This window comes from Bison bison, unplaced genomic scaffold, assembly GCF_000754665.1.
Source record: "Bison bison bison isolate TAMUID 2011002044 unplaced genomic scaffold, Bison_UMD1.0 scf7180017864491, whole genome shotgun sequence".
Taxonomy (NCBI): Eukaryota; Metazoa; Chordata; class Mammalia; order Artiodactyla; family Bovidae; genus Bison; species Bison bison.
This window is the reverse complement of record NW_011495050.1, coordinates 1465025-1489096: the sequence shown is the minus strand read 5'-3', so window position 1 is coordinate 1489096 and position 24072 is coordinate 1465025. Positions and strand designations below refer to the sequence as shown.

The 24072-nt window shown below is 45.0% G+C and overlaps 1 protein-coding gene across 1 annotated transcript in view; it reads left to right on the top strand.

Moving 5' to 3' along the window:
• The window catches only part of ZNF704 (zinc finger protein 704), a 244362-nt gene that overhangs the window by 183965 nt on the left and 36325 nt on the right, over positions 1–24072 (top strand). The window contains exons 3-4 of the mRNA XM_010863398.1: positions 14394–14497; positions 19815–20047. Of these exons, the coding sequence (XP_010861700.1) occupies positions 14394–14497; positions 19815–20047 (337 nt within the window). The remainder of the gene's footprint in view (positions 1–14393; positions 14498–19814; positions 20048–24072) is intronic.

Here is a 24072-nt window from a genome sequence, read left to right as displayed (position 1 = left end):
CCATTGACCTGCTAACAGCTTTCGTCTGCCCAGCTCGAGTGGCCACTCCTGGGAGGCAGGGCAGGTACCCTGGTGCCTGGAGTACGTGGGCAGCAATGTGTACAAAGCTGCTTTCTCCAATGGAGAGGGGCCTTCCTCGTGTTCCCGAGAAGCCTTTTGGGGCGGCTTGCTTGGAAACAATAGGAGCCTCTCTCTTTGGAAAAAGTTAGGTAAGACAGCTACAATGGCCACTCCTCACCCACACTTTGGCCTCTTGCCAGCATAATAATGATACCCACTCAGGAAAGAGAAGTAACAGAAATAAAAAACGGTATTTTTAAACCTCACTTTAAAAATAAATTTCTAGAGGAAAAAATCACTTTTCCCCTAAATTGGCAAACCAGAAAACACTCGATTGGTTTTTTCCCAACTGCCCTCATGAAATAACTGTTATTCCCATCAGCGTAGCTGGAAATTATTTTTTTTTAATCTTTAAACTTGTGAATTTTATATATATATATATATATAATTGAAGTATAGTTGACTTACAGTGTTTCAGGTACACAGCAAAGTGGTTCAGTTATACATATACATGTTATTATTTTTCAGATTATTTTCTATTATAGGTTATTACAAGATATTGACTATAGTTTCCTGTGCTATAGAGTAAACCTTCATTTCTTGTTGCATATCTATCATTGAGGCCTAAATGGATTTCAGGCCTTGGAGCAACAATGTAATTAACCCCACCAGAAAGTCTGGAGTGACCCGACTTGGATGTGAAAGTAAGAGTGAGAGATACAATTGTGATCACACTCTTCTTCTTGAGGACAACTGTGACACGTGATCTGCAGCCTGTTAACCTGCAGCTGACCTGAATGACCTGAGCTTCAACTCCATTAGCCTGGGACCCACCCCCTCTGCACACATGGCAGGCCCTGCCCAGCCAGGTGCTCCCTAGAACTCAGGGACTGACTGGCAGACAGCCCAGACAGACAGCATGCATGCATGCTAAGTCACTTCAGTTGTGTCCAACTCTCTGTGACTCCATGGACTGTAGCCCACCAGGCTTTTCTATCCATGGGGATTCTCTAGACAAGAATACCAGAGTCGACTGTCATGCCCTTCTCTGGGAGAGCTTCTCGACTTTAGGGATTAAACGGACATCTCTTATGTCTCCTGCATTGGCAGGCGGGTTCTTTACTACTAGCACCACCTGGGAAGACAGACAGTAGCCCAGGCAAAAACCCGCTAAAACATCCGTGGGCCCTTTCCAGATAGTCTGACTACCTTGCCTGGCCATTGCCGAGAGGCAGGCAGATGCTTCTGGAATAGAGAGAGTCAGCAAGAATCTGGCCATCCAGAGGCCAGGAAGAAAGAGGCCACTGTTCTGGGCAGGAGACGGGGTCTGGGACCATAGTCACCTGCAGCTCCTTCCATCCCCTTCTCTGTGGACAGAGCACACATGTAAACAGTCACACACAGACCCACACAGGACGCCAGCCCCCACAGATGTGAAGATACACTCACAGGACACACACTCACACATTCACAGACACACAGAGAAACACACACAGACCCACAAAGGACATCAACCTAGAGAGACACAGTCACGCAGTTACATACACACACACAAGACACACAGTCACACATTCACAGCTACACAGAAAGGCGTTCACATACAGACCCACACAGGACATCAACCCACACAGACTCAGACATGAAGATACACAGGACATGTACACACTCATACACTCACAGGCACACAGAGAGACACACACAGACATACATACACAGGACATCAACCCACTCAGACGCAGGACACACACACACAAATTCACGGATACACAGAAAGGCTTTCACACACAGAGCCACAAAGGACATCAACCCAGAAAGACACAGGCATGATACACACACACACACACACACACACACACACACACACACATTGTCACAAGAGAGGATTTGACATGTCCTCTCTGGTCTTCTATCATCTGCTGCCTAAAAGGCCATCCCAGAGGGGCACCTCCACGTTTATAGAAGGCTTTGTGTACAGAGAAAACTGTGTGGATTTCAGCCCAGCCTCGTGGCTCCGGGAGAACACACTGACTGCGATCAAAAGCGCAAACCTACACAGCAAAATGGCCATCGGGGGTGTTCTCAATGCTTCCTGGAGCTACATCCGGGAGCCTGCTCACATGCAGAAGTCCAGCTCATCACACAGAATTGTTTTCAGGGGATTTGGAACTTATTATTTAATAATGTTATTGCTGCCATCTCAGAGTTCGCTGATGGGTCTGCGGGCCTTGGTGAATACAGAGCAGGAGCCTAGACACCAGACCCACGTCAATTCTGCAGAGACAGGCCAGCACTCTTTGGAGCCAGTGAAAAAAATATTCATGTGAATGATTTATTTAATAGCTGAATTTTTGAGAAATTGTTTTCCACTTGAGGAACTGAATGAATTACTGGGCCTAATGAGCAGAAGAAAACGGCACAAGATCTTCAGCTGGGCTTTCTGTGTTGCTCTTTGCCACCCATCGGCCGCTGCCCACCGCCTCTACTTGACACTGATTCCTCCCAAAACTCTTCACGAAGAGTTGACCTTAAGCCTGGTTGTGCTCCATGTTGGCAATAGATGTCAGACAGTCGTGATGTCCAGGGGCGAGGGGGAGCGAGCACCTGACCATGCAACTCAGGCGCTGGGGCAGCCAGCTGGCTGGGCGAGGGTCCGCAGGCCTCCAGGGAGTGAGACTGAGCTGACGATGTGAGGGTGAGACAGGCGGGGCGAGGGGGAACCCAGAGGAAGCTTGCTCCCAAAGCAGAGAGCTTAACTTGTGCACAGGAACGGAGAGGAGGGTGTGGTTACCACTGGGGAGCTGCCCTGTGGAAAACGAACATGAAAGTCATTCAGTTGTGTCTGACTCTTTGTGACCCCATGGACTATACAGTCCCTGGAATTCTCCAGGCCAGAATACTGGAGCAGGTAGCCTTTCCCTTCTCCAGGGGGTCTTCCCAACCCATGAACTGAACCAGGGTCTCCCACATTGCAGGCAGATTCTTTACCAGCTGAGCCACAAGGGAAGCCCTGCGGAGCACCTGTGCTGAAATGGGGGTGAGATGCAGCGACCCCGCTAGAGAGGACCACGTGTCTCCAGCCTGTGCTTCATGCACAGGGTGTGAATCTCATCCCAAAGGCGGTGGGGAACCTCACAAGAAGGAATGTCTCCCAGTCCCCACGGCTGTTAACAAGCTGTCAGCTCCTCCACTCCCACATAAACCTTCTGCTGCTTGAGGCCCCTCCACCTCTCCCCTGGCTTGACTCTCCTGACATCCTGGTCACTCACCCTTTACTAAAGGCTTGCATCACCTGCTCGCAGCTTTCCTCTCCTGGGTGACATGAGCCACCATTATATAGGCAGCCTCACTATTCATGATGCAGTGACTTCATCCCTCCCCCGCCTCTGCGCTCTTCTCCTGCGGCCATGCCCTGGCCCTGCTGTCTCCCACAATTCCTCTCTCTCTCTCTAGAATCTCCATCTCCAGTACTCATGCCTGCTCATGACCTCCAGTTCTTTCAGCCCTTCCTCTCTCTTGCTCCCACCGCGCTTGTATTTAAATCTCATTAAAAATAAATAAATAAATAAATCTCATTAAGATCTCTGGTTTCTCTCCATTTGCTCCCCCATCTTTCAGCCCCTCAGCCTTCACTCATTTCCTAAACCAAGATCGGCCCTCTCTGCACACCTCTTCATCTAACCCCCACTCCCCAGGAAAATCCAGCAGCTGCCCCCTACCCTCTTGCTGCAGCTCTCAAAGCGCCCACCCCGCCTTTCAGCAGAGCTATTCTTGATGGCTGTCTTGTGGGGTCCTGTTCAGTTTTCTCTCTCCTTATTCATAACTGCGATGTCAAACCTTCAGCCCTCCAGGGCCCCCTCCCCCACTTCCCACGGAGAAACATTTCTGCTTCTGAGGAAAGAATTAAAGCAAAAAACCTCCATAAAGACACATCATCAAGTCCCCGAGCCCACACCACACATGTGCCTGCACCCAGGCCACCAGTGTCCTGCTCACTCGTTACAGGGACAATGCTCCTGCCTGTGTATAAAGTGAATTCCACTTGAGCTGGGGACCCCACACAATGCAGCCTTAGTAAAGACCTTGTCCATTTATTATCCCTTCTCTCCTGGATCTCCAACCTCTCCATGCTGCTGGCCCTTTCTTGTCAGCATTTAAATGCACTAGACTCCATTTGGGCTTCCCAGGTGGCTCAGTGGGTAAAAATCCACCTGTAATGCAGGAGACACAGGCAGACAAGAGTTGGATCCCCCGGTCAGGAAGATCCCTTGGAGGATGGCATGGCAACCCACTCCAGGATTCTTGCCTGGAGAATCCCATGGACAGAGGAGCCTGGCGGGCTACAGTCCATGGGGTCGCAAAGAGTCGGACATGACTGAAGTGACTGAGCACAGAGCCCATCCATCTGAAGACAGACAAATACCTTCTAACTTCCTCAAGGAACAGCAGCCTTCTTCCCTTCATGGCCAAGCTTCTTTCCAAAGTCGTTTATGATCCCTGCCTTGAATTTCTCACTTCCTAGTAACCATTCACTCCTCAACCCACAGCAATCCTGCTTCCATTCCTACTACAGTTTCTTCTGTTTCCTGGCTGCTAGTTCCGTTGGTCCTGATGGGCTTGGTCTCCACTGCCTTTGACGCTATAAGCCTGTCCCTCCTTGAGAGTTTCTTGTCCCTTGGGATCTCCAACCCCTGTCCTCATTCCTATTCTACCCCATTCATTCCTGCCTCATGACCCTGAGTGCAGGTGGGAAGAAACCCTTAAGCATGTTAGTGGACAGAGAAAGAAGCTAGTGGGCACAGAAGAAGGAGCAGGCTCTTGGAGGAGGATGAAGTCGGCCAGATGGAGGCATGGCTTCCAGGAAAAGCAACACTTGAACCTAGTGTTCAAGAAGGTAAAGAGGTAAAGGAGGTAAAGAGGCAAAATGCGAGGATTCATGCCTGGTGGCCTTAATTTACTATAAAATGTAGGAAGATAGAGTATCTGCTGTTTACCAAAAACCATAATTCAAAAAGATACATGAAACTCTATGTTCATAGTAGCACTATTCCCAATAGCCAAGACCTGGAAGCAACCTAAGTGTCTATCAACAGATGAATGGATGAAGAAGATATAGTGTATATTACAATGGAATATAACAGTAGTAGTGTTGGTCACTCACTCTTTGACACCCCATGGACTGTAGCCCACCAGGCTCCTCTCTCCATGGGATTCTCTAGGCAAGAATACTGGAGTGGGTTCCCTTTTCCTTCTCCAGGTGATCTTCCTGACCCAGGTCTCCTGCACTGCAGGCAGATTCTTTACTGTCTAAGCTACAGATCCTTTACCATCTGAGCCACCAGGGAAGCCCAGAATGGAATATACTCAACCACAAAAAAGAATAAAATTTTGCCATTTGTAGCAACATGGACTGTCAATCCTAAAGGAAATCAGTCCTGAATATTCACTGGAAGGACTGATACTGAAGCTGAAGCTCCAGTACTTTAACCACCAGATGCGAAGAACTGACTCATTGAAAAAGACCCTGATGCTGGGAAAGACTGAAGACAGGAGGAGAAGACGACAGAGGATGAGATGGTTTGATGGCATTGGAAAAGACCCTGATGCTGGGAAAGATTGAAGGCAGGAGGAGAAAGAGACGACAGAGGATGAGATGGTTGGATGGCATCACCAACTGAGGGACATGAGTTTGAGCAAGCTCCAGAAGTTGGTGATGGACAGGGAAGCCTGGCCTGCTACAGTCCATGGGATCACAAAGAGTCAGACATAACTATGCATGCTCACACGCATGCATAGTATAGGTCAGATAGTTTACGTAAATTATTTAATTCTTCCAAAACCCTGTGAGGTCAGTATTATTATTATTCCCAGTTTATGTAAGAGGAATGAAGCTGCACAAAGCTACAAGATTTGCCTAAAATCACTCATCTAGTAAATGGAGTTGCTGGAAATTAACCCTCAGTCTACTTGGCTGCAGGGTCTTTTCTTAAGCTCAGCACTAGGCTGAATACTGGGGGGCTAGGGGCACAGAAGTTAGGTTATTGGATGTTTTCAATCAGTCTCCTAGGATCATAGCTATAATTATAAATTATTTTAAAAAATAATGGCTATAATGTATTTGCCAAAACATTAGATGACTGTTTGGGGAGAGAGGTGCTGTTAGAAAGGCTGGTGATTGCTGAGACAGAAAGAAGGAGAGAGTCAGGTAAGTGCACAGCTGAGCCTCAGAAGCCCAAGAGTTTCTGCATGAGGGCAAAGTGGGATGGTCTCCTAGGGGGCAGGTCAAAGGTGGGCATCCCCGCCTGACCTCAGTGAGACTGACAGGAAACTCTGACAGAAAAGAGGATTAACCTCAGAGGAGAGCCCGGATACAGTAGAGGGGGGAGGGTAAGGGATCACTGATGATGGAACATGGGCCCCAAGGTGCAGAGCGACAAGGGTGGTGGGAGGACCCGAGGAGAGCAGAGCAGCAAGTGGGGGAAAGAGGGAGGGGACTGGATGTTGATTTTCAGGCAAAGTGAAATGGACGTCAGAGCAATTGCCCAGTGCCACATACTCAGTGGGCGCTGCATGGACCGGTGCTAGTCTGCAGTCTGTCATCAGCCCACAGTGATCTGGGTACAGAAACTGAGAGGAAGCAGCAGTTTAGAAATTTGCATAGCAGTCTGACATGACCACATCTTCCACTGGCACTAGTAATAAAGAACCCGTGTGCCAACGCAGGAGACATAAGAGACAGGGGTTCGACTCCTGGGTCGGGAAGATCCCCTGGAGGAGCACACCGCAACCCACTCCAGTATTCTAGGAAATCCCATGGACAGAGGAGCCTGGCAGACTACAGTCCACGAGGTTGAAAAGAGTCAAACATGACTGAAGGGACTTAGCATGCATATCTTCCACGGGTCATTTTCCCCCTTGTATTTGACAGAAGTATTGATCCATGACTGATTAGAAATTTCTTTAAAATTATCCTTCCCCACAGGTAGTTTCAGAAGTACTGACCTGTGTTGCCTCATGTATTATGATGTGTTTGCTCTCATTTTCCCATCTTGTTTGATCAAGGCCACTGGACACCTTAATAAAATAGGCAGCTTCTCTCATCTTCCTTGTGGTCTCGAAGGAAACAACAGCTAAAATGAAACTGGAAGGAAAAGGACCACTTTGCTACAAGATCCCTTTAGAAAGAAAATGAACTTTTTATGCTTTTTAATCACATTTAACAGTGACTGGGTCCAGTTTTCCAAACTCTCAGGGAAAGCTCTCGCAGAATTCCAGGATTGGAGATGTCACTGTGCCCGTTCTAGTGGGAGAGAGTTAATTTTCAGACTTTATTCCTGGTCTGAAGATTACCACAAGTTTTAAAAGTAATTGAACTCGGTCTAGACAGCAGATTTCAGTGGTTGCTAAGGAACTAGATTAGTTCTAATCTAAGGGATGTAGTATTCATTTTTATTTCCGTTTTCTTACTACAGCATTTTAATTGCAGATAAATGTCTTTTATGGCTCTCTGGGGTGTAAAACACTTTTCTGTTAGCTGGTGGGTTAGCCAGGGGAGACCGTGTTTGTACACACCCTCCGAGCAGATGGCGTTCAGGCATGACGTGTTTCAAAAGAAGAAAAACACTTCTTGAGGCATGAACAATAGCCGGGCTTGTTGGCACAGGCCAGGGCCAAGCACTCAGGCCGGCTGGCCGCACCCACCCGTGCGGGAGACCCCGGGCCTGGGGCCGCGCCTACCGATGCTGCACACACCCCCTGACTACCTCTTCCTGTCACAGGTGCTGTATCCCGCAACCTGCTGCCACTGTCACCGGGCAGTCAATTCCTCAGATAAAAGATCAGTTGTCAAACCCCAGAAACTCATTTTCCACACGGCGGCCAGGGTGAGCTTTTTGAAAAGTAAATCTGATAGCATCACCTCAACTTGACCTGACCTCTCCCCACCCGACCCTGCTGGAAACACCTCAGTGCTTCCCAGGCCTTTAAGATAAGAGCCTTAGAGAGCTCCGCAGGCCCGACCCAGCTGGCCCTCCCCGTGGCCCTCAGCCTTGCTTCTGAAGGCAGCCTGGCCTGTGTTCCCGAACTGCCTGGCCCTGGGCTCATCTACACCCTCAGAGAGGCTACGGCCAGTGCCCCCTTCCAGTCCTGAGCTAGGAGCTCTCCCCTTAGCCAGGAGCCCCCAGTCCAGACACTCCTACCTGGCATTTGTCACATCTGTGGGCGATGGTTTAGTTACTAAGTTGTGTCTGACTCTTGTGACCCCATGGACTGTAGCCCACCAGGCTCCTCTGTCCATGGGATTTTCCAGGCAAAAACACTGGAGTGGGTTACCATTTCCTTCTCCAGGGGATCTTCCCCATCCAGGGATTAAACTCACATCTCCTGAAATGGCAGGCATATTCTTTACCCCTGAGCCACCTGGGAAGCTAAATTTATGTTTATCCATGTGTCTGATGAAGGTCTGGTTCTCCAACAGAGCACAGCTCAGGAGGGCAGAGTCTCTGCTGAGTTTTCTTGCAACTGTATTTCCAGGAACTAAAAGAGCCCTTTGGCCACCTGATGTGAAGAACTGACTCATTTGAAAAGACTCTGATGCTGGGAAAGATTGAAGGCGGGAGGAGAAGGGGACGACAGAGGATGAGATGGTTGGATGGCATCACCGACTCCATGGACATGAGGTTTGGGCTCATGGACTCCAGGAGCTGGCGATGGACAGGGAGGCCTGGCGTGCTGCAGTCCATGGGGTCGCGAAGAGTCGGACACAGCTAAGCGACTGAACTGAACTGAAAAGAGCCCTGAGCACATAGCTAGTAGTGCAGGAATGAGGGCTGAGAGCAGAAATAAAATCCAAAGGGTCACTGGAGGCTTTGGCTGCTTGTGGGGGGACCTCAAGAGTCATGATGTCATGAGCCACATCCTTGTGTGGCACTAGTGAGGAGCCCAGCAGCTGCTCCTCGCTACACAGTTGCCACCTCCTTCAGAGCACCTCTTGTGAAGTTACAACTGTGTCTTTATGAAAAATAATACCATCACCACCACACACACACACACACACACACACACACACACACACGCGCGCGCACCCAAAAAGAAAAGCAACAACTGCTAATGCTGGTGCTGAATAAGAAAAGCAAGTGAAGAAACCTAACGCTTTCCTCTTTCATGGGGGTTATGTGCTATGGGCGTGTTCATGAACTTGAAGGTTAATAATGGCTAACACCCATGGAACCCTGACTCTAGTGAGGCTGTCTGTTGGTACTCATGTACATTTTCTCATTTAATCTTCTCAACAGATCTATTTTTTTAAACTTTATTTATTTTTGGCTGTGCTGAGTCTTCGTTGCTGTGTGTGGGCTTTTCTCTAGTTGCGGTGAGCAGGCTACTCTCGGTGGCAGTGAAGGGGCTTCTCCTTGTGGTGGCCACTTTTGCTGCAGAGCACAGGGTCTAGGCGCATGGACTTAGTAGCTGTGGCTCCCAGGCTCTAGAGCGCAGGCTCAGTAGAGGTGGTACGCAGGCTTAGTTGATCCGTGGCATGTGGGATCTTGCCAGATCAGGGATCTAACCTGTGTCTCCTGTGTTGGCGGGCAGATTTTTTACCACTGGATCAGCAAGGAAGCCCCTCAACAGATCTATTTTTTGTCTTCCTTTTTCTAATAAAGAAACAGAGACTCCGAGATGTTAGTAATTTACCCAAGGTCACACAGCTAGTAATGGCAGAGTGGATTTGAAGCCACATGATCTGATTCATTCCAGAGCCTGTACTCTTAACCATTACCTTTACGGCTTCTCCCAGAGAGGCCCAGGACACCTCCTTAGCAGATACACAGGGAATGTGTACTCAAGGACTAAATACTATCTGTTCATTGAGGAATAGTTGTCTCTTAGTCTATAACTTGGGGTTTGAATTTTGGCTTAACTAAAAGTAGCTAAACAACCTACTTTTAGCTTCTTCCCTTTCCATTACATGTTCCATTTTGACCTGTTTCTAAAATACAGGTTGATCATCTATCTCTCCCCCAGGTTCAAGAGGGTTCAGTGACTTCCCTCTGCTCATAAGGATATGACAAACCACTCAGCCTGGCACGTGAGGCCCCGTGAACTGGCCCAGGCTCTCTGTCCTCATCTCCCATCCTTCTAATACGACTCCTAAGCAGATTACAAGGCAAGGACTTGCCCAATTCCTTGCCTGAAATGTGATTCTCCCTTCTTGAAATCCTGTTCAGTCATCAAAGCCAGGTCAACCTGAGGGACAAATCACATACAGCAGGGGTCCCAACCCCCAGGGCCGTGGTATTGATCCATTGCCTACTAGGAGCTGGGCCACACAACAGGAGGTGAGTGGCGAGCGAGTGATCAAACTTCATCTGTATTTACAGCCACTCCCCATCGCTTGCTTTACTGCCTGAGCTCCACCTCCTGTCAGATCAGTGGCAGCATTAGACTCTCAGAGGCCCTCGGACAGCTAGGAGATCGAACCAGTCCATCCTAAAGGAAATCAGTCCTGAATATTCATTGGAAGGACTGATGTTGAAGGTGAAACTCCAATACTTTGCCTGAGGCAAAGCATTGACTCATTTGAAAAGACCCTGATGCTGGGAAGGATTGAAGGCGGGAGGAGAAGGGGATGGCAGAGGATGAAATGGTTGGATGGCATCACCGACTCAATGGACATGAGTTTTAGTAAGCTCCTGGAGTTGGTAATGAACAGGGAGGCCTGGCATATTGCAGTCCATGGGGTTGCAAAGAGTTGGACATTACTGAGCGACTGAAGTGAACTGAACTGAAGAAGCTCAAACCCTACTGTGAACCACACATGCAAGGGATCTAGATGGCTCACTCCTTGTGAGAATCATACTGAAACATCCCCCACATCCCTAGGCTATGGAAAAATTGTCTTCCACGAAACTGGCCCCTGGTTAAACTGGCCCAAAAAGGTTCAAGAGCACTGACATATAGAGTAACAATGAATATTACTATTTTTAAAAAATAATTCTAAAAATAATAATAATAATAATTCTAAGTCTTATTAAGTCTTCTAATACTCAACTAAGTTTGAGAGAAAAGAAAAATTGAAAAGCCTTTTGTAAATATACGATTAGTAAGGTTTTCTACAGTAGACTCAAATTAAGTTTCAAACAGGAGAGAATATTTAGTATTACTGATAACGTTTTTCCCCCTGCCTCAACAACTCTAAATCTACCAGAGGGCCTTTGTAGCAATTTTCTCAAAGTGTTCCAATTTCTACTTTGTATATCATCTCTTCGTGTTTAATTATAAGGATTTGAATTTACAGCACCAATTAATCAGTAATTAGATAGTACTGTACCAAAAGAAATTAAACAAAGATAAAAACAAAAACACAACTCAGCACAAGGCCATATCATCTGGTAATGTTTCATGTAGCATGATAACAATAGTTTCTGAGAAATACAGGTTAACTGAATCATTAGCTATGTATTCTTTTGATTTTTTTTTATCGTTGTTTTTAGTAACTTCCAGACCGATAGGAAACTTAAAGGTAATCCAAATACAGAAACACCCTGATTATACTAATATTTATTCCTCTTTTTACTCATCAGAAATCTGCTTTATGATACTCAATAATTATTTTGAAATGTCAGCTTTTGGCAATGCAAAATAAATGCCTATTTTATGATGATACATGCTCTATTGATCTTCATACTTAACACACAAATCAGCTTTTGTGTTAATTATCAATGAGACCTATAAAACATAAATGTGTATGTTAGATGTGAAAAATCAAAAAAACCACAGAGCAGATTGAGGAAGGAAAAAAGAAGCTCCCTGAAACCAAGACAGAGAAGAGCGAAGAACCATGACTGTGTAACAGGTCCCTTTAGGGATGGGGGCAAGTGGCAAGGGACCTTCTCCCTACGAAGTCATGCCATTTCCCTGTGCCAGGCTCATGGAACTCTCTTCTGTGTTCTTAAACCTTTTGTTAACAAAAGAAAAAGAGAAGACTGGTAGATGGAAAGAGAAATAAGCAGCTCCCATAATTCAGTCTTGGAAGAGATGGCAGCATGGCCTGCTCAGGTGCGCCCCCTGCTGGCATGGAGTGATCCTGACAGCTGAGCTCAGGCTGTGGAAGGAGCCCCACCACCTGCTTATACGAAACAGTCTCTATAGCAAGCTTTTCTCCTTCACTGCCCCCCAGTAACCCCTTCCCTCTGTGGCCATGACTACATGGGAAGACTGAGACATAAAACACTCAAAATTACTTTAAGATGCTTTACATTCTTTCCCTGGTGCTGTTTCAGGAGGTCTCATTTCCGGAAAAAAAAAATGAGGATCACCTTTACTCCCAAGTGTGAGGATCTTATAAATTGTAGATACTGTAAAATCTCTTAATGGTATGCAAAATGAGTGAGTAGTTTCTTCCCTAAGTGTATGAAACTGGCTTGAAAGTTTCTGTGCAGTGAATTTCATTGTGTGCTCTCAAGCTTGCTTTCCAGAAGTACTTTTTTCTGAATCGAGTAATTTGTCTTTTGATGCATCAATTTGCCAAGAGAGAGCATAAGGTACTTTGAGAAGAACTACAGAAGAAAATGTCAAACATTCCCATATTTTGGTACCTTAGATTGAAAGAGGAAGCTTTGCTCAGTAATTCAGCACTATGGTGAACATCAGAGAGCCAAACTGTAATAATTTTGATAATTTCATGGTGAAATTGATTGAGCAGTTCCCCAACGTGCCTTACCCAGGAACTATTTGATTTTTCTCCAAGTCAGAAATCTTTTTTCACTTTCTTGTTTTGAAGCGATCCTATAAAGTTTCTCTCTCAAGAGTTCATTACTTTTACAAACTATACAGCACAGCTGTGGATGAAAACCGCCTTTGTCAAAGTGTCAATTCCTCTATTGATATGACTTATTAATCCTCTCCTGTGCTCCTTCAACTCTTCCCTCATTTGAAATAAAATATTCATCTCTGAGGAGGCAGTACAATTTATCTGACGTCAGGGTACTATTAATGCATACATTTTTGCCTCTCAATGCTAACTTCATTACTGAAATGAATTTTAAAAAGCCGGCTTCAGTTCACAATGATCATTATCTGATGAACCTTTATTCAGGGTTAGCTGACCAAAATTAATGAACCAGAGTAACCTCTTCGTCTCAGTGGCTCTTCACGTTAACAGCATAGCAACTACCCTATGCCCTAGCCTTCTTCTCGTAGAATGTGGAAAAGCCAGCACTGGAGTTTAAACACCCCTCACTGCATTTTCTCCCACCCTCTCCATCGCAGTAAATGGGTCCAGTTAATGCTCAAGCCAGACACGTGGGCACGTTCCCTTCTTCTCCCTCCCCCCGACACCCAGTGCAGCGGCAATCCTCCGAGGCACCTGCTGCTGCCCCCGCCGTAGTCCACGAGACTCCCACGTCTGTATTCCTAGCAATTATGCCCTAACTAGCCTCCCTGCATCTATGCTACCTTTTCTAGAACTCATTCTCCATATAGCAGCTCAGGTCATGATTTTTAAAATATCAATCATTTTACATCATTAGACATGCTTCAAGCCTTCTAGTCACTTCCTGTTCCACCTGGAATAAAATCAAAGCACATCCCACAGCTGAAAGACCCCACATGACCAGCTCAGCACCACTCTCCCCTTCTCACACCAGCAGGTCACTCTCCAAATATCCAGCGCTGATTTCTGATGCCTCGCCTTCGCACAGCTGTCTTGGCTGCTGGGGGTCAATTTCTCCTCCTCCTCCTTCATAATTCAGCTCAAAGTTCACCTCCTCAGAGAGCCTTCCCTGCCCCTGTTGAGTGCAGCTGTCCACGGTCCTTGTCATGTCACATTGTCTGGGCCTGACATAGCAAGTGTCACTACCGGAAATTAGTCTCTCCCTTTTTGGTTGTTTGCTGATCCTGTGTTTCTCCTCACCAGCCACGTGTGTTGTTTACCACGTATCACCCATGCCTAGAAGAGTCTGGCCCCATGCTTCACTCTGAATAAACACCTGTTAGATGAATGACCAGTGGATGGACCTGACATTTCCTAATATTATATAAAAATTTTAATCAGATTTTGTTATTAAATTTTTGACACATTGTGCAGCTTGTGGGATCTTAGTTCCCTGAACAAGGATTGAACCTGTTTTGCAGTGGAAGCTCGGAGTCTTAACTGCTGGACCATCAGTCGTATATGGTTTTGACTGAATCACTTAACCTCTGGACTTTGACTTCATCTGTACAATAAAACTAACAAAACATTGCATTTTCATGGGGACAATCTAGAGGGGTAAACGTGTGTGGTAACATGGCACAGAGATGCAGAATGAACAGTGAACCATGTCCCCCCTGTTTTCCAGGAAATCTTTGGAGGAGCTGGACATGGACAAGGTGACAGCAGCCATGGTACTAACCAGCTTGTCCACCAGCCCTCTGGTGAGGAGCCCTCCTGTGCGGCAGAATGGTAAGCCTGGGGCACCGCGCACAGGGAAGGGTCCTCTCACATCAGGAGCAGAGCTTCTCTCTGAGGAAGCTCTTTTCTTTTTCTTCTTTTCTCTTCCCCTTTTTTCCTTTTTTTCCAGTTATTTTTTAATTACACAACACATGAACACACCCGTGTTTTAAAATTCAGCCATGTGGTGCACAAACCCGCCCAGTCCCAGTCCCTCCCCAAAGGCAGGCGCTCTCAGCAGTTTGGAACACATCCTTCCAGACTCTGGTCTTTGCACTTACATGCAGATTCATTCCTAACACACACCATGGACCCTCATCCACTAGTGGGAAGGGAAGGGAAATGTGGAAGAAATGGACCCCAGAGCTACCAGCCTCCTTCTTCCTCATCGTCCCGAAGACCCCACTGCATCTCATTCCTACATCCACCCATTGAGTGCACATTTACTGACCTCCACCACCTTTCCAACTTATCTTTAAGAACTTGTGTTCCGTATTGCCTCAGGTAGATGGAGATTGGTCTCCTGAAGCTACTTCCCCAGCCTTTTTTTTTTTTCTTTTCCTGTTTGGTTGGAGGGACAGTTGGACCAAAGAACTCTGAAGATTAAATATTTTGAAAAAGCATTATCCCAGGCTCCTTAATCCATTCTTTTATTCAGTATATATTTATTAGGTACCATAACAGATGCAGCCTGGTGTGCTGCAGTTCATGGGATCACAAAAAGTCGGACATGACTTAGCAACTGAACAACAACCATAATAGATGGTTTGAATATATCATTGAAACAGTGTCCATACTCCTAGGTAATGTACAGTCTTTTGGGGGGAAAAACTATCACAGCTGTATTAATAGCTAGCATTTATTGAGTACTTAGTATGTGCCATATACTAGGTTTACTTCATCTCATGTAATTCTCACAGTTCTATGAGATGTTATCACTATTTTACAGATGAGTAAACTGAGGCACCTGAGGATTAGCTGACTTTAAACAGAGCTGAACTTATTTCCATATCATTCTGATTCCAGATCTCCTGTCTCAGTCATGATATAATATTGACTCATAGAATTCAATATGATGAATCAGTAGGGCAGTAGGAGATGAAGCTGGAGAGCCTGGCAGGAAATCAAGGAGCCATATCTGTCTGGTTATGAGTTTGGACATTCTTCTGAGGCTATAGGAGAGCTATTAGATGATTGAAACATTGGAAAGTTATAATTGGGTATACAAGACAAAAACAAAAAATAAACAGAAAAAACCATGAGTGTGTCCTGAATCTTGGTGGTCACAGTGGGGATGCATATAGGGCATAATTGAGAAATATGAAGAAGGAAGAATCAACAAGACTTGGTGATAGACAGAGAAGATAAAGGAGAAGGAGTGACGAGGGTGACTTCTGGGAAGCCCATTCCCTGTGGTGATGAGCAAAGGCAGAGGAGGCGATCTCTTGGTGAATGTTAGGAGCAAGAGGTGGGGTAGCCGAAGAAGATGAGAGATCCAGCTTGAAACACGTTTAGTAGGGAGAACCTGGGATCATCCAAAGAACAGGATCTGATGGGGTGCTGGGTCAGCCTGGGAGACAGATCTGGGCTGATGAAGAATTGGAAGGCGACATTTTGAAGCCATGAATGTAGATAAGCTGACCCTGAGAGAGCTGTGGAAAAGTAGAGGATAATGAGAAGGTGGCTAAGTGAAAAGTGGTGAGCCTCCTCAGTATGTAAGGGAAAGAACCCAGGAAGGGAGAGGGGTAACTAGAGAAGCAGAGGAAAGCAGGAAAGTGTGATTTCATAGAAGTCAAGGGAAAAGCTTGTTTCAAGGAGCGACATCTGATGCTTCAGAAGGTTGAGGTGAAAAGGACTCAATTCTGCATCAAGAAGAATGTCATGGCTTTGAAAAGAGCATTTACAGTGGACGACCCATGGAGCGGAAGCCACATTGCAGATCAGTGAAATGTAGTATTCTGAGGCCGCCGGGTGGAACTTACCAGCCAGGGAAAACCTCCTCTCAAAAGACAGCCTAGTCACTGATGAGCCAGGGTTCCCCCATAATCTGGTTATAAGCAGGAGTTGTTAAAATAAATTTGTGGAACATCCATCAAGTCCTCACCCAAACTTAATGCAATCTATTTGGAAGTGGGAAGAATGATCAAGATGCTGGGAATGTAGATCAATACCAGAAATCAGCAGTGCCTACTGTCTTGATTCCCTACAAGCTGGGGTGATGTCACTTCACGTAGAGTAGCTACCGTGCCCTTGAGATGAGCCTGATCTTTCTTGATATCCTTCTCAGCTTGGCAAAGCTGCAAAAGAAAGATGATAAGAAAAGCAAGGTTGAACTCATCCCCAAAACCTATTCTAGGAAAAAAGAATTGCAGAATTTCATGGAATCCTCAGGGGAAAACAATAATTTTGATGTACTCATTCTTTCTACCATTGGAATTTTTAAATTGAGAACATTTTTATATTCCTTTGTATTGAAATGTTAGGATCAAAATAAACCTTTTGCATCTTCAATACAAACTTTTCTTAGCATAGTTATAAAGAGAGTGTTCATTATGACTTAAAAAAATAACTACCCAGATAGTAATCCCAAATTTCTGATGTGTCTCATTTATTCTGCAAAAGGAAGCAAATTCTTAAAAAGGGAAAGGAATTTATGATAATGAAAGCTATTTTTCAGAAATAAAGATTATCTCCAGAATTATTGCCTATCAGTGAATTTTTGGAAACTGTTGTGATCCTCTACTGTGCTAGGAAAGGATCGTTTTGTTAGGATGTGGGTCCAAAATGAGGGAGATTCCAGCAAAATGCCTGTCTGAATGTTTAGCAAAAGCTTGTTTAAGATAAGAAGACACTGCTCTCTGAAAAGCACTAGGAATTGGTTCTGACTTTTTTTCTGAAAGATTTATTTCTATATTCCATTGTCCTTCTGATTAAATAGTGTTTCTAAAGGAAATGCCATTCACAGGGAAACAAATAAATTAACTTTTGGCACTGCCGGGAAACAGTGTTAACCACACTGTAACAATAGTTGGCTTCAAAATTATTTCAGTTCCTCATTGGTTCGGTTCAGTTGATCAGTCATGTCTGACTCTTTGCGACCCCATGGACTGGGAGCCCCCAAAGCTTGGCAGCATGCCAGGCTTTCCTGTCCATCACCAACTTCCCGAGCTTGCTCAAACTCATGTCCATTGAGTCAGTGATGCCATCCAACCATCTCATCTTCTGTTGTCCCCTTCTTCTCCTGCCAGTTCCTCCTACTTACCATGATTACAGATCTTGCACCACGAACTTGTTTTATTATACAAGTGTATGCTTTAATATATTTATAAGCCTCCTGGGCCTGCCAAGAGAGTTTGTCCACCAGGTAATATTACCTAAGGCTTTATGCTGCTGCTGCGGCTAAGTTGCCTGTCGTGTCCGACTCTGCGCGACCCCATAGACGGCAGCCCACCAGGTTCCGCCATCCCTGGGATTTCCCAGGCAAACTCAGCCTGAAGTCATGTATTGAAAGAGCTTTCTTATTTAGTAGAAGCAACTCCAGTTCAGGGAGTATCTCAGTCTCTGTGTAGACCACAGTGAGTGAGATGCTGGTTTGGTTTTGTTAATGCTATCAAGGTGTGAGCCTGCATAACAGACCATGTAATTCTGTTAGAGCTAGGCTTAAAGGAGATGGTTAACTTACTTCTGCTATTCAACATAAAACTTCATTCATCTAACTGAACTTTTTGCTTGACAAAGTTGAGGAATATGCTGGAAACCTATAATTAGGTGAAGATAGTCAAGAAATTTTTTGATGAATGCTAGTATGTTGTTTGTCTTCAGTTCATTACTAATTACACAGATGTTAATAGCATTTCTTTAATGAGGCATTTTGGGATTTTTTTTCCTTCTTGTAGTTAGGATATAGTTTTAATATATTCAAAATGCACATTAATATGGAGGAGAAATTATCCAAAAGAAAGTCAAATTTATACAAATGCTAATTAAGATTGGGCATTTTGAAAAATAAAGCAAATCTTCAGTGATTAAGAGAGCCCCTGAAGACATTCCAACTGGGCAAAAATCTCTCTGTATTAGCAAGCATTTCATCATGTTTTCTCCCACAAGTGGAAAAGTAAAATTCAACACCAGTCTTATAAGTAATTATTACCAATAAGTTCTTTTCTGATCTCAGCTTTGCCTGAAAAAAAGAAGAATGCTCATACCTGGGGTCTGCATGTACTGAAGGAGAAGGAGGGCCAACTGATAGACCAGGGTTTGAGACCCTGGCCCATCCTCGTTATGTACTAATCATGGCAAGTCAGTTAATTTCCTGGTGCCTCAGGGACTTCATCTGTAAAATGGGCATAATAATCCTTGCTCTGAAAGACAGATATTATGAGAATGCATCAGATTGTGTGAATAAGCTTTGTAAGATGTAAGTGAAATGAAAGTGAAAGTTCCTCAGTTGTGTCCGACTCTTTTCGATCACATGGACTGTAGCCCACCCAGCTCCTCTGTCCGTGGAATTCTCCAGGTCAGAATACTGGAGTGGGTAGCCGATCCCTTCTCTAGGGGATCTTCCCAGCCCTGGAATCGAACTGGGGTCACCTGCATTGCAGGCGGATTCTTCACCAGCTGAACTACCAGGAAGCCCTTGTAAGATGTAAAACATACACCAAATATAAGGCACAATTATTTGTTAGAATAAGCTGGATGGCAAATGGCTTTAGGTAACTAATCAGAAATTCTCTCTCTTAGGTTCTTAAATCTTAGATCAACTCTGTAAATGTATTCCAAAGATCACAGCCCTGTAAGAAATTCCTTTTAAAATGTTAAAATGTGGAGCTGGGGTTTGGAGAAATTCCGCATATCATTTCTCCCTTAGTAAGATAGTCCATAAACACCTAAACTTCCTAAACTTTTTTCCTCCTTGTTGTCATATATTCTCCACTATCATCCTAAAGAACTAGTTTTGCATAAAGCAACATCCATCAGAAAACTCATAGGAAAGGCCTGTCCTGAGGAGGGCATAGTAACCCACTTTAGTATTCTTGCCAGGAAAATCCCATGGACAGAGGAGCATGGTGGGCTACAGTCCACAGGACAGAAGCGACTTAGTGCGCACGCATATATGGCTAAAACAGATGTTTATAAACAAACTATCATTCAACTTTTTTGAAAGTATAAATAGAGTACAACGTACATACTGAGCTGTTGCAAATTACCAAGTGGGCTGCGGGTGCTTTCACCAGCAGGGAATCTCGGTCCCCACTGCCCCTCTGACCCGGCCTGAGTGCCCCTGGAGCCCGGGAATGGGCGCTGACACTGTGCTTGTGTGCTCCGACAGAGGGCCTGAGCGGATCCTGGAAGGAGGGGGGCGGCGTGCCTTCCAGCACCAGCAGCAGCGGCTACTGGAGCTGGAGCGCCCCTAGCGACCAGTCCAACCCGTCCACGCCGTCGCCGCCGCTGTCTGCCGACAGCTTCAAGCCGTTCCGCAGCCCCGCGCCCCCTGACGACGGCATCGACGAGGCGGAGGCCGGCAACTTGCTCTTTGATGAGCCCATCCCAAGGAAACGAAAGGTTGGTTTCAGGTTTCATTTGGGGGGAACCGGCTTCCTAGGGTGGTGATTTGGGCACTTCTCCAACCAACGCCCCTTCTGATCGACAGAAACAGCCCGTGTTCGCCTCTAATATCCTTTGAAGTCTTCAAATAAATTAAGGGTCATGATTAAAGTATTACTATATTTCTTCCAAGTACGCATCCTCAGCCCACTCCCAATCTCATCCCGTCCTCTCCCCTGGTTGTAAATTGCTGCACTGGTAACATCAGGTAACCTAGGAAAGAATCTGCCTGCAATGCAAGAGACTGGGGTTCGATCCCTGGGTGGGGAAGATCCCCTGGAGAAGGAAATGCAACCCATTCCAGTATTCTTGGAGAAGGAAATGGCAACCCCTCCAGTACTCTTGCCTGGAGAATCCCATGGACAGAGGAGCCTGGCCGGCTGGAATAGGACTGAGCAACTAACACTTTCACAACACTTCCACCTGGACTTTACCAGTATTTGGGAGTCAAAAAATTGGACTTCAGGCTTGGTTTGGTAATTAACTCACTCTCTTCGTGGGAATTAACTTTTTCATCTGTAAAATAAAATTATGTTTTTCTCTTTTCTGCTTCACAGACTCTTAGAGGGTTGTAGGAAAGATTTTCGGACTTATGTTTATAAAACTAGATGTGAAATATACATGAAAGCTAACTTGTAAACATACGTAGTATTTACATGCCCCAAATTATGTATGTATTAAAATTAGAAGTGAAAAAATAGATCTAGCTTATTTAATAAATTAATTTGACTGCACTTGTATTTAATCCTCACAGCAATCCTGTATGGTACTGTTTTCCCATCTTGATAGGAGATTGAGGACCAGGGAAGTTATACATTTAACCCCTGTCGTGCAGGTTAGAGGGCTTCCTGGGTGGCACTAGTGGTAAAGAACCCACCAATGCAAGAGACCTAAGAGAAGTGGGTTTGATCCCTGGGTCCCGAAGATCCCTTGGAGAAGGAAATGGCAATACACTCCAGTAATCTCACCTGGAGAATGCCTTGGACAAAGGAGCCTGGCCAGCTACAATCCACAGGGTTGCACAGAGTTGAAAACGACTGAAGCAGCTTAACACACACACATGCAGGTTAGAAAGGGCCAGAGCTGCCATTCAAACCCAGGTCTGCCTAAACCAAAAACTCATATCCTTTTCATTCTCTTCAGATATATTTAAGTGCTTATGTTCACTCACAATTTTAAAAAGCATTTCTGTTTCATAGAATAAAGAAATACTACTGCAATATCTGGAAAACGTTGTAACATTATTTTAAAATCTCCATGTAAATAGACATTTAAAATATATTTTAGTTTTTTAGTTTGCAATTGGTAGCTTCATTATTAATGACTATTCACAAACAAAAATCCAAAGAAAACCCTGTAGACTGCAGTGCAACCTATTTTCCCAGTTCATTTCAAAGAGAAAAACAAAGAGATGGCACTGATCCAACACCATCCATCCCTGCATCTCTCTCAGCATCGGGCAGCATGTGTAATGGTGCTGGTGGTACACGCACTCTCTCTGCCCAGAGAACAAACAGGGCATTGATGTCATCTCTGGTCCTTCCCAAAGGCTGGGGCATGAAGAGTTGCTGTTTCACATACCAGTCCATTGGGCAGGGTCCTGGAGCTGTCCAGGCATCCCGTGGGTCCCCAGAGACCCTGGTCTTGACTACTTGGGGAGAGAGGCTGCACTTGCACCTGTGGGAACCCATACGCAGACAGCTGTGTGGACCTGGAGTCTGTCCTGTTGCTTCCAGCTGCACAGACTTTCTCTCTGGGGGCTTCAGAGTGTGTGGTCTTGGCTCTCATTAAGCACAGCCAAGCCTGTGGCAAAGACTCACAGCACAGGGAGCTCCCCAGTGCTTGTAAGGTGCCCTGCTGGAAGGCTCATCACAGCTTTTCCTTTCCAACATAGCCACGAGACAAAATTCATACTCTTGCATTGCAGTTCAGTTGCCTTGGTCAGACTTGTATGTAAAGTCTTTAGGCTTCAACTCAATTAGGAGATAGTCAAGTTACCAAATGAAAAGAAAAAAAAAATCGTTACAAACTGGCATTTATTTGAATGGCACAGACCCACTCTTCAGGGGTCTGGGAACCATGTCCCTCCCTCTTTCTTTGTGACTTTTCCCTCCATTCAGACTCTGGATTTCCCCAGGGTGATATCAAAAGGATGAAACTTGTAGTCTCTAATTTTTTTTTTTTTTTTTTTGGTGTAGGATCATAGTTCCTTGACCAGGAATTGAACCTGCACCCCCTGCATTGGGAGCACAAAGTCTTAACCACTGGGCCGACACCCAGAGAAGTCCCAAGTAGTCCCTAGTTTTTCTTGCATGGACCGAACATAGACCAAGTCATTGTCTTTTGAATTTAGAGTTATTTTGAATAGTGGAAATAACAAGAAAGTAGGATGGTTGCAATTCACGATTCATTTTTTTTAGTGTATCAAGTGAACCAATATTTATTGAGCACCCAACAGGCACAACGCTCAATGCCCTGAGATTAAAGTGCAGCCCCTTCCTTCAAGGTCAAAAGTTAGGCAGGTGGACACTGATGTATAAAAAGGCAATAATAATTATGAGCAATAGATGCTGTGCTCAAATGTGGTTCCCAGGTGGCGTTAGTGGTAAAGAACCCGCCTGCCAATGCAGGTAGACATTAAGAGTTGCAGGTTCGATCTCTGGGTCCGGAAGATCCCAGGAGGAGGAAATGGTAACCCACTCCAGTATTCTTGCTTGGAGAATCCCATGGACAGAGGACCCTGGCAGGCTACAGTCCATGGGGTCTCAAAGAGTTGGGCAGAACTGAAGCAACTTACCATACACATAATGTGGTAGAAACACAGTAGCTGAAATGCTGCTATTTTGGTTTTTAAAATCATATTTCAAACGATTTCCAAGAGTTAACTGCCTAATCCATAGACAATATGTTCTAGTTGGGGGACACTTTATGAACTCATTTTATTTTTCTCTTCATTCCCTGAGGTTCATAATATCTATTTGAGACCATGGACTTGTATTGGGCATATGTCCTGTGGGGATTGTTTGAGAACGTTCTAGATCAATATTTTCCAAACTGCAGGTCTCAATCCACCGGTGGCTTGTGAATCTTTCTAATGACTGTGACCAGCACATCTTTAGGGAACAGGACAGAATAGGGGCAATGGATGTAATCAGGCTGAGTGCTGTTCCTTGATGCTTTGCTTTCAGTTGCACATCTATGTGCCAACTGTACAAACTGTGTCTCTCACTGTGGCTGATGGTCAAAAAAGTTTGGAAGCCCCTGTTCCTTAGGATAAAGAGAGAACATGATAAGTGGTAAGTGAAGGTGTCCTGATTAGAAATCGAAAGATCCGCATTCTAGACTCAACTTTGCTAGCCTGAGAACTTCAGGAAAACACTTCATCTCTCTGATCATCAACTTCTTTGTCCGTTAAACAGGCAAACAGATATTATCAAACCTGTCTCAGGACAATCATGAAGATGAAGTGTGACCAACCATAATTATAGAAAGGGCTTATAAGCCCTAAAACTGGAATATAGCAACTTTGTAATAGACCGATTTTAGGACCCTGAAACAAAGCGGGAAGAGGCATACCCTGTACTATAATCGTGAAGCAATGACCCTGGTCTTCCTCCTTATGGAAACTTATTTGGAAGTTATCTTAACACTTTTCCTCACTCTCACCTCTTACATGATCCTTGTTCCACTTATGTAAAGAGGAAGAGAGATTCATTGCCTAGATAAGGCATTATTACTGCCTACTGTCAGTGGTGAGCAAGACACAATTGCTGATATTATCAAGTTTATACATACATATATAATAACTATATTTGCATACTTTGTTACAGTTTACAAAATGCTTTTAAATGCAGCATGTCATTTAATCATCACGAACATCTTTGGCTTAGTCATATCCCCATTGTGCAGAAGAGGCTCACTGAGGCTATGTGAATTGCCAAAAATCCTGTAGCTTATAATTTTAGAAATAAGATCAGCTTAGT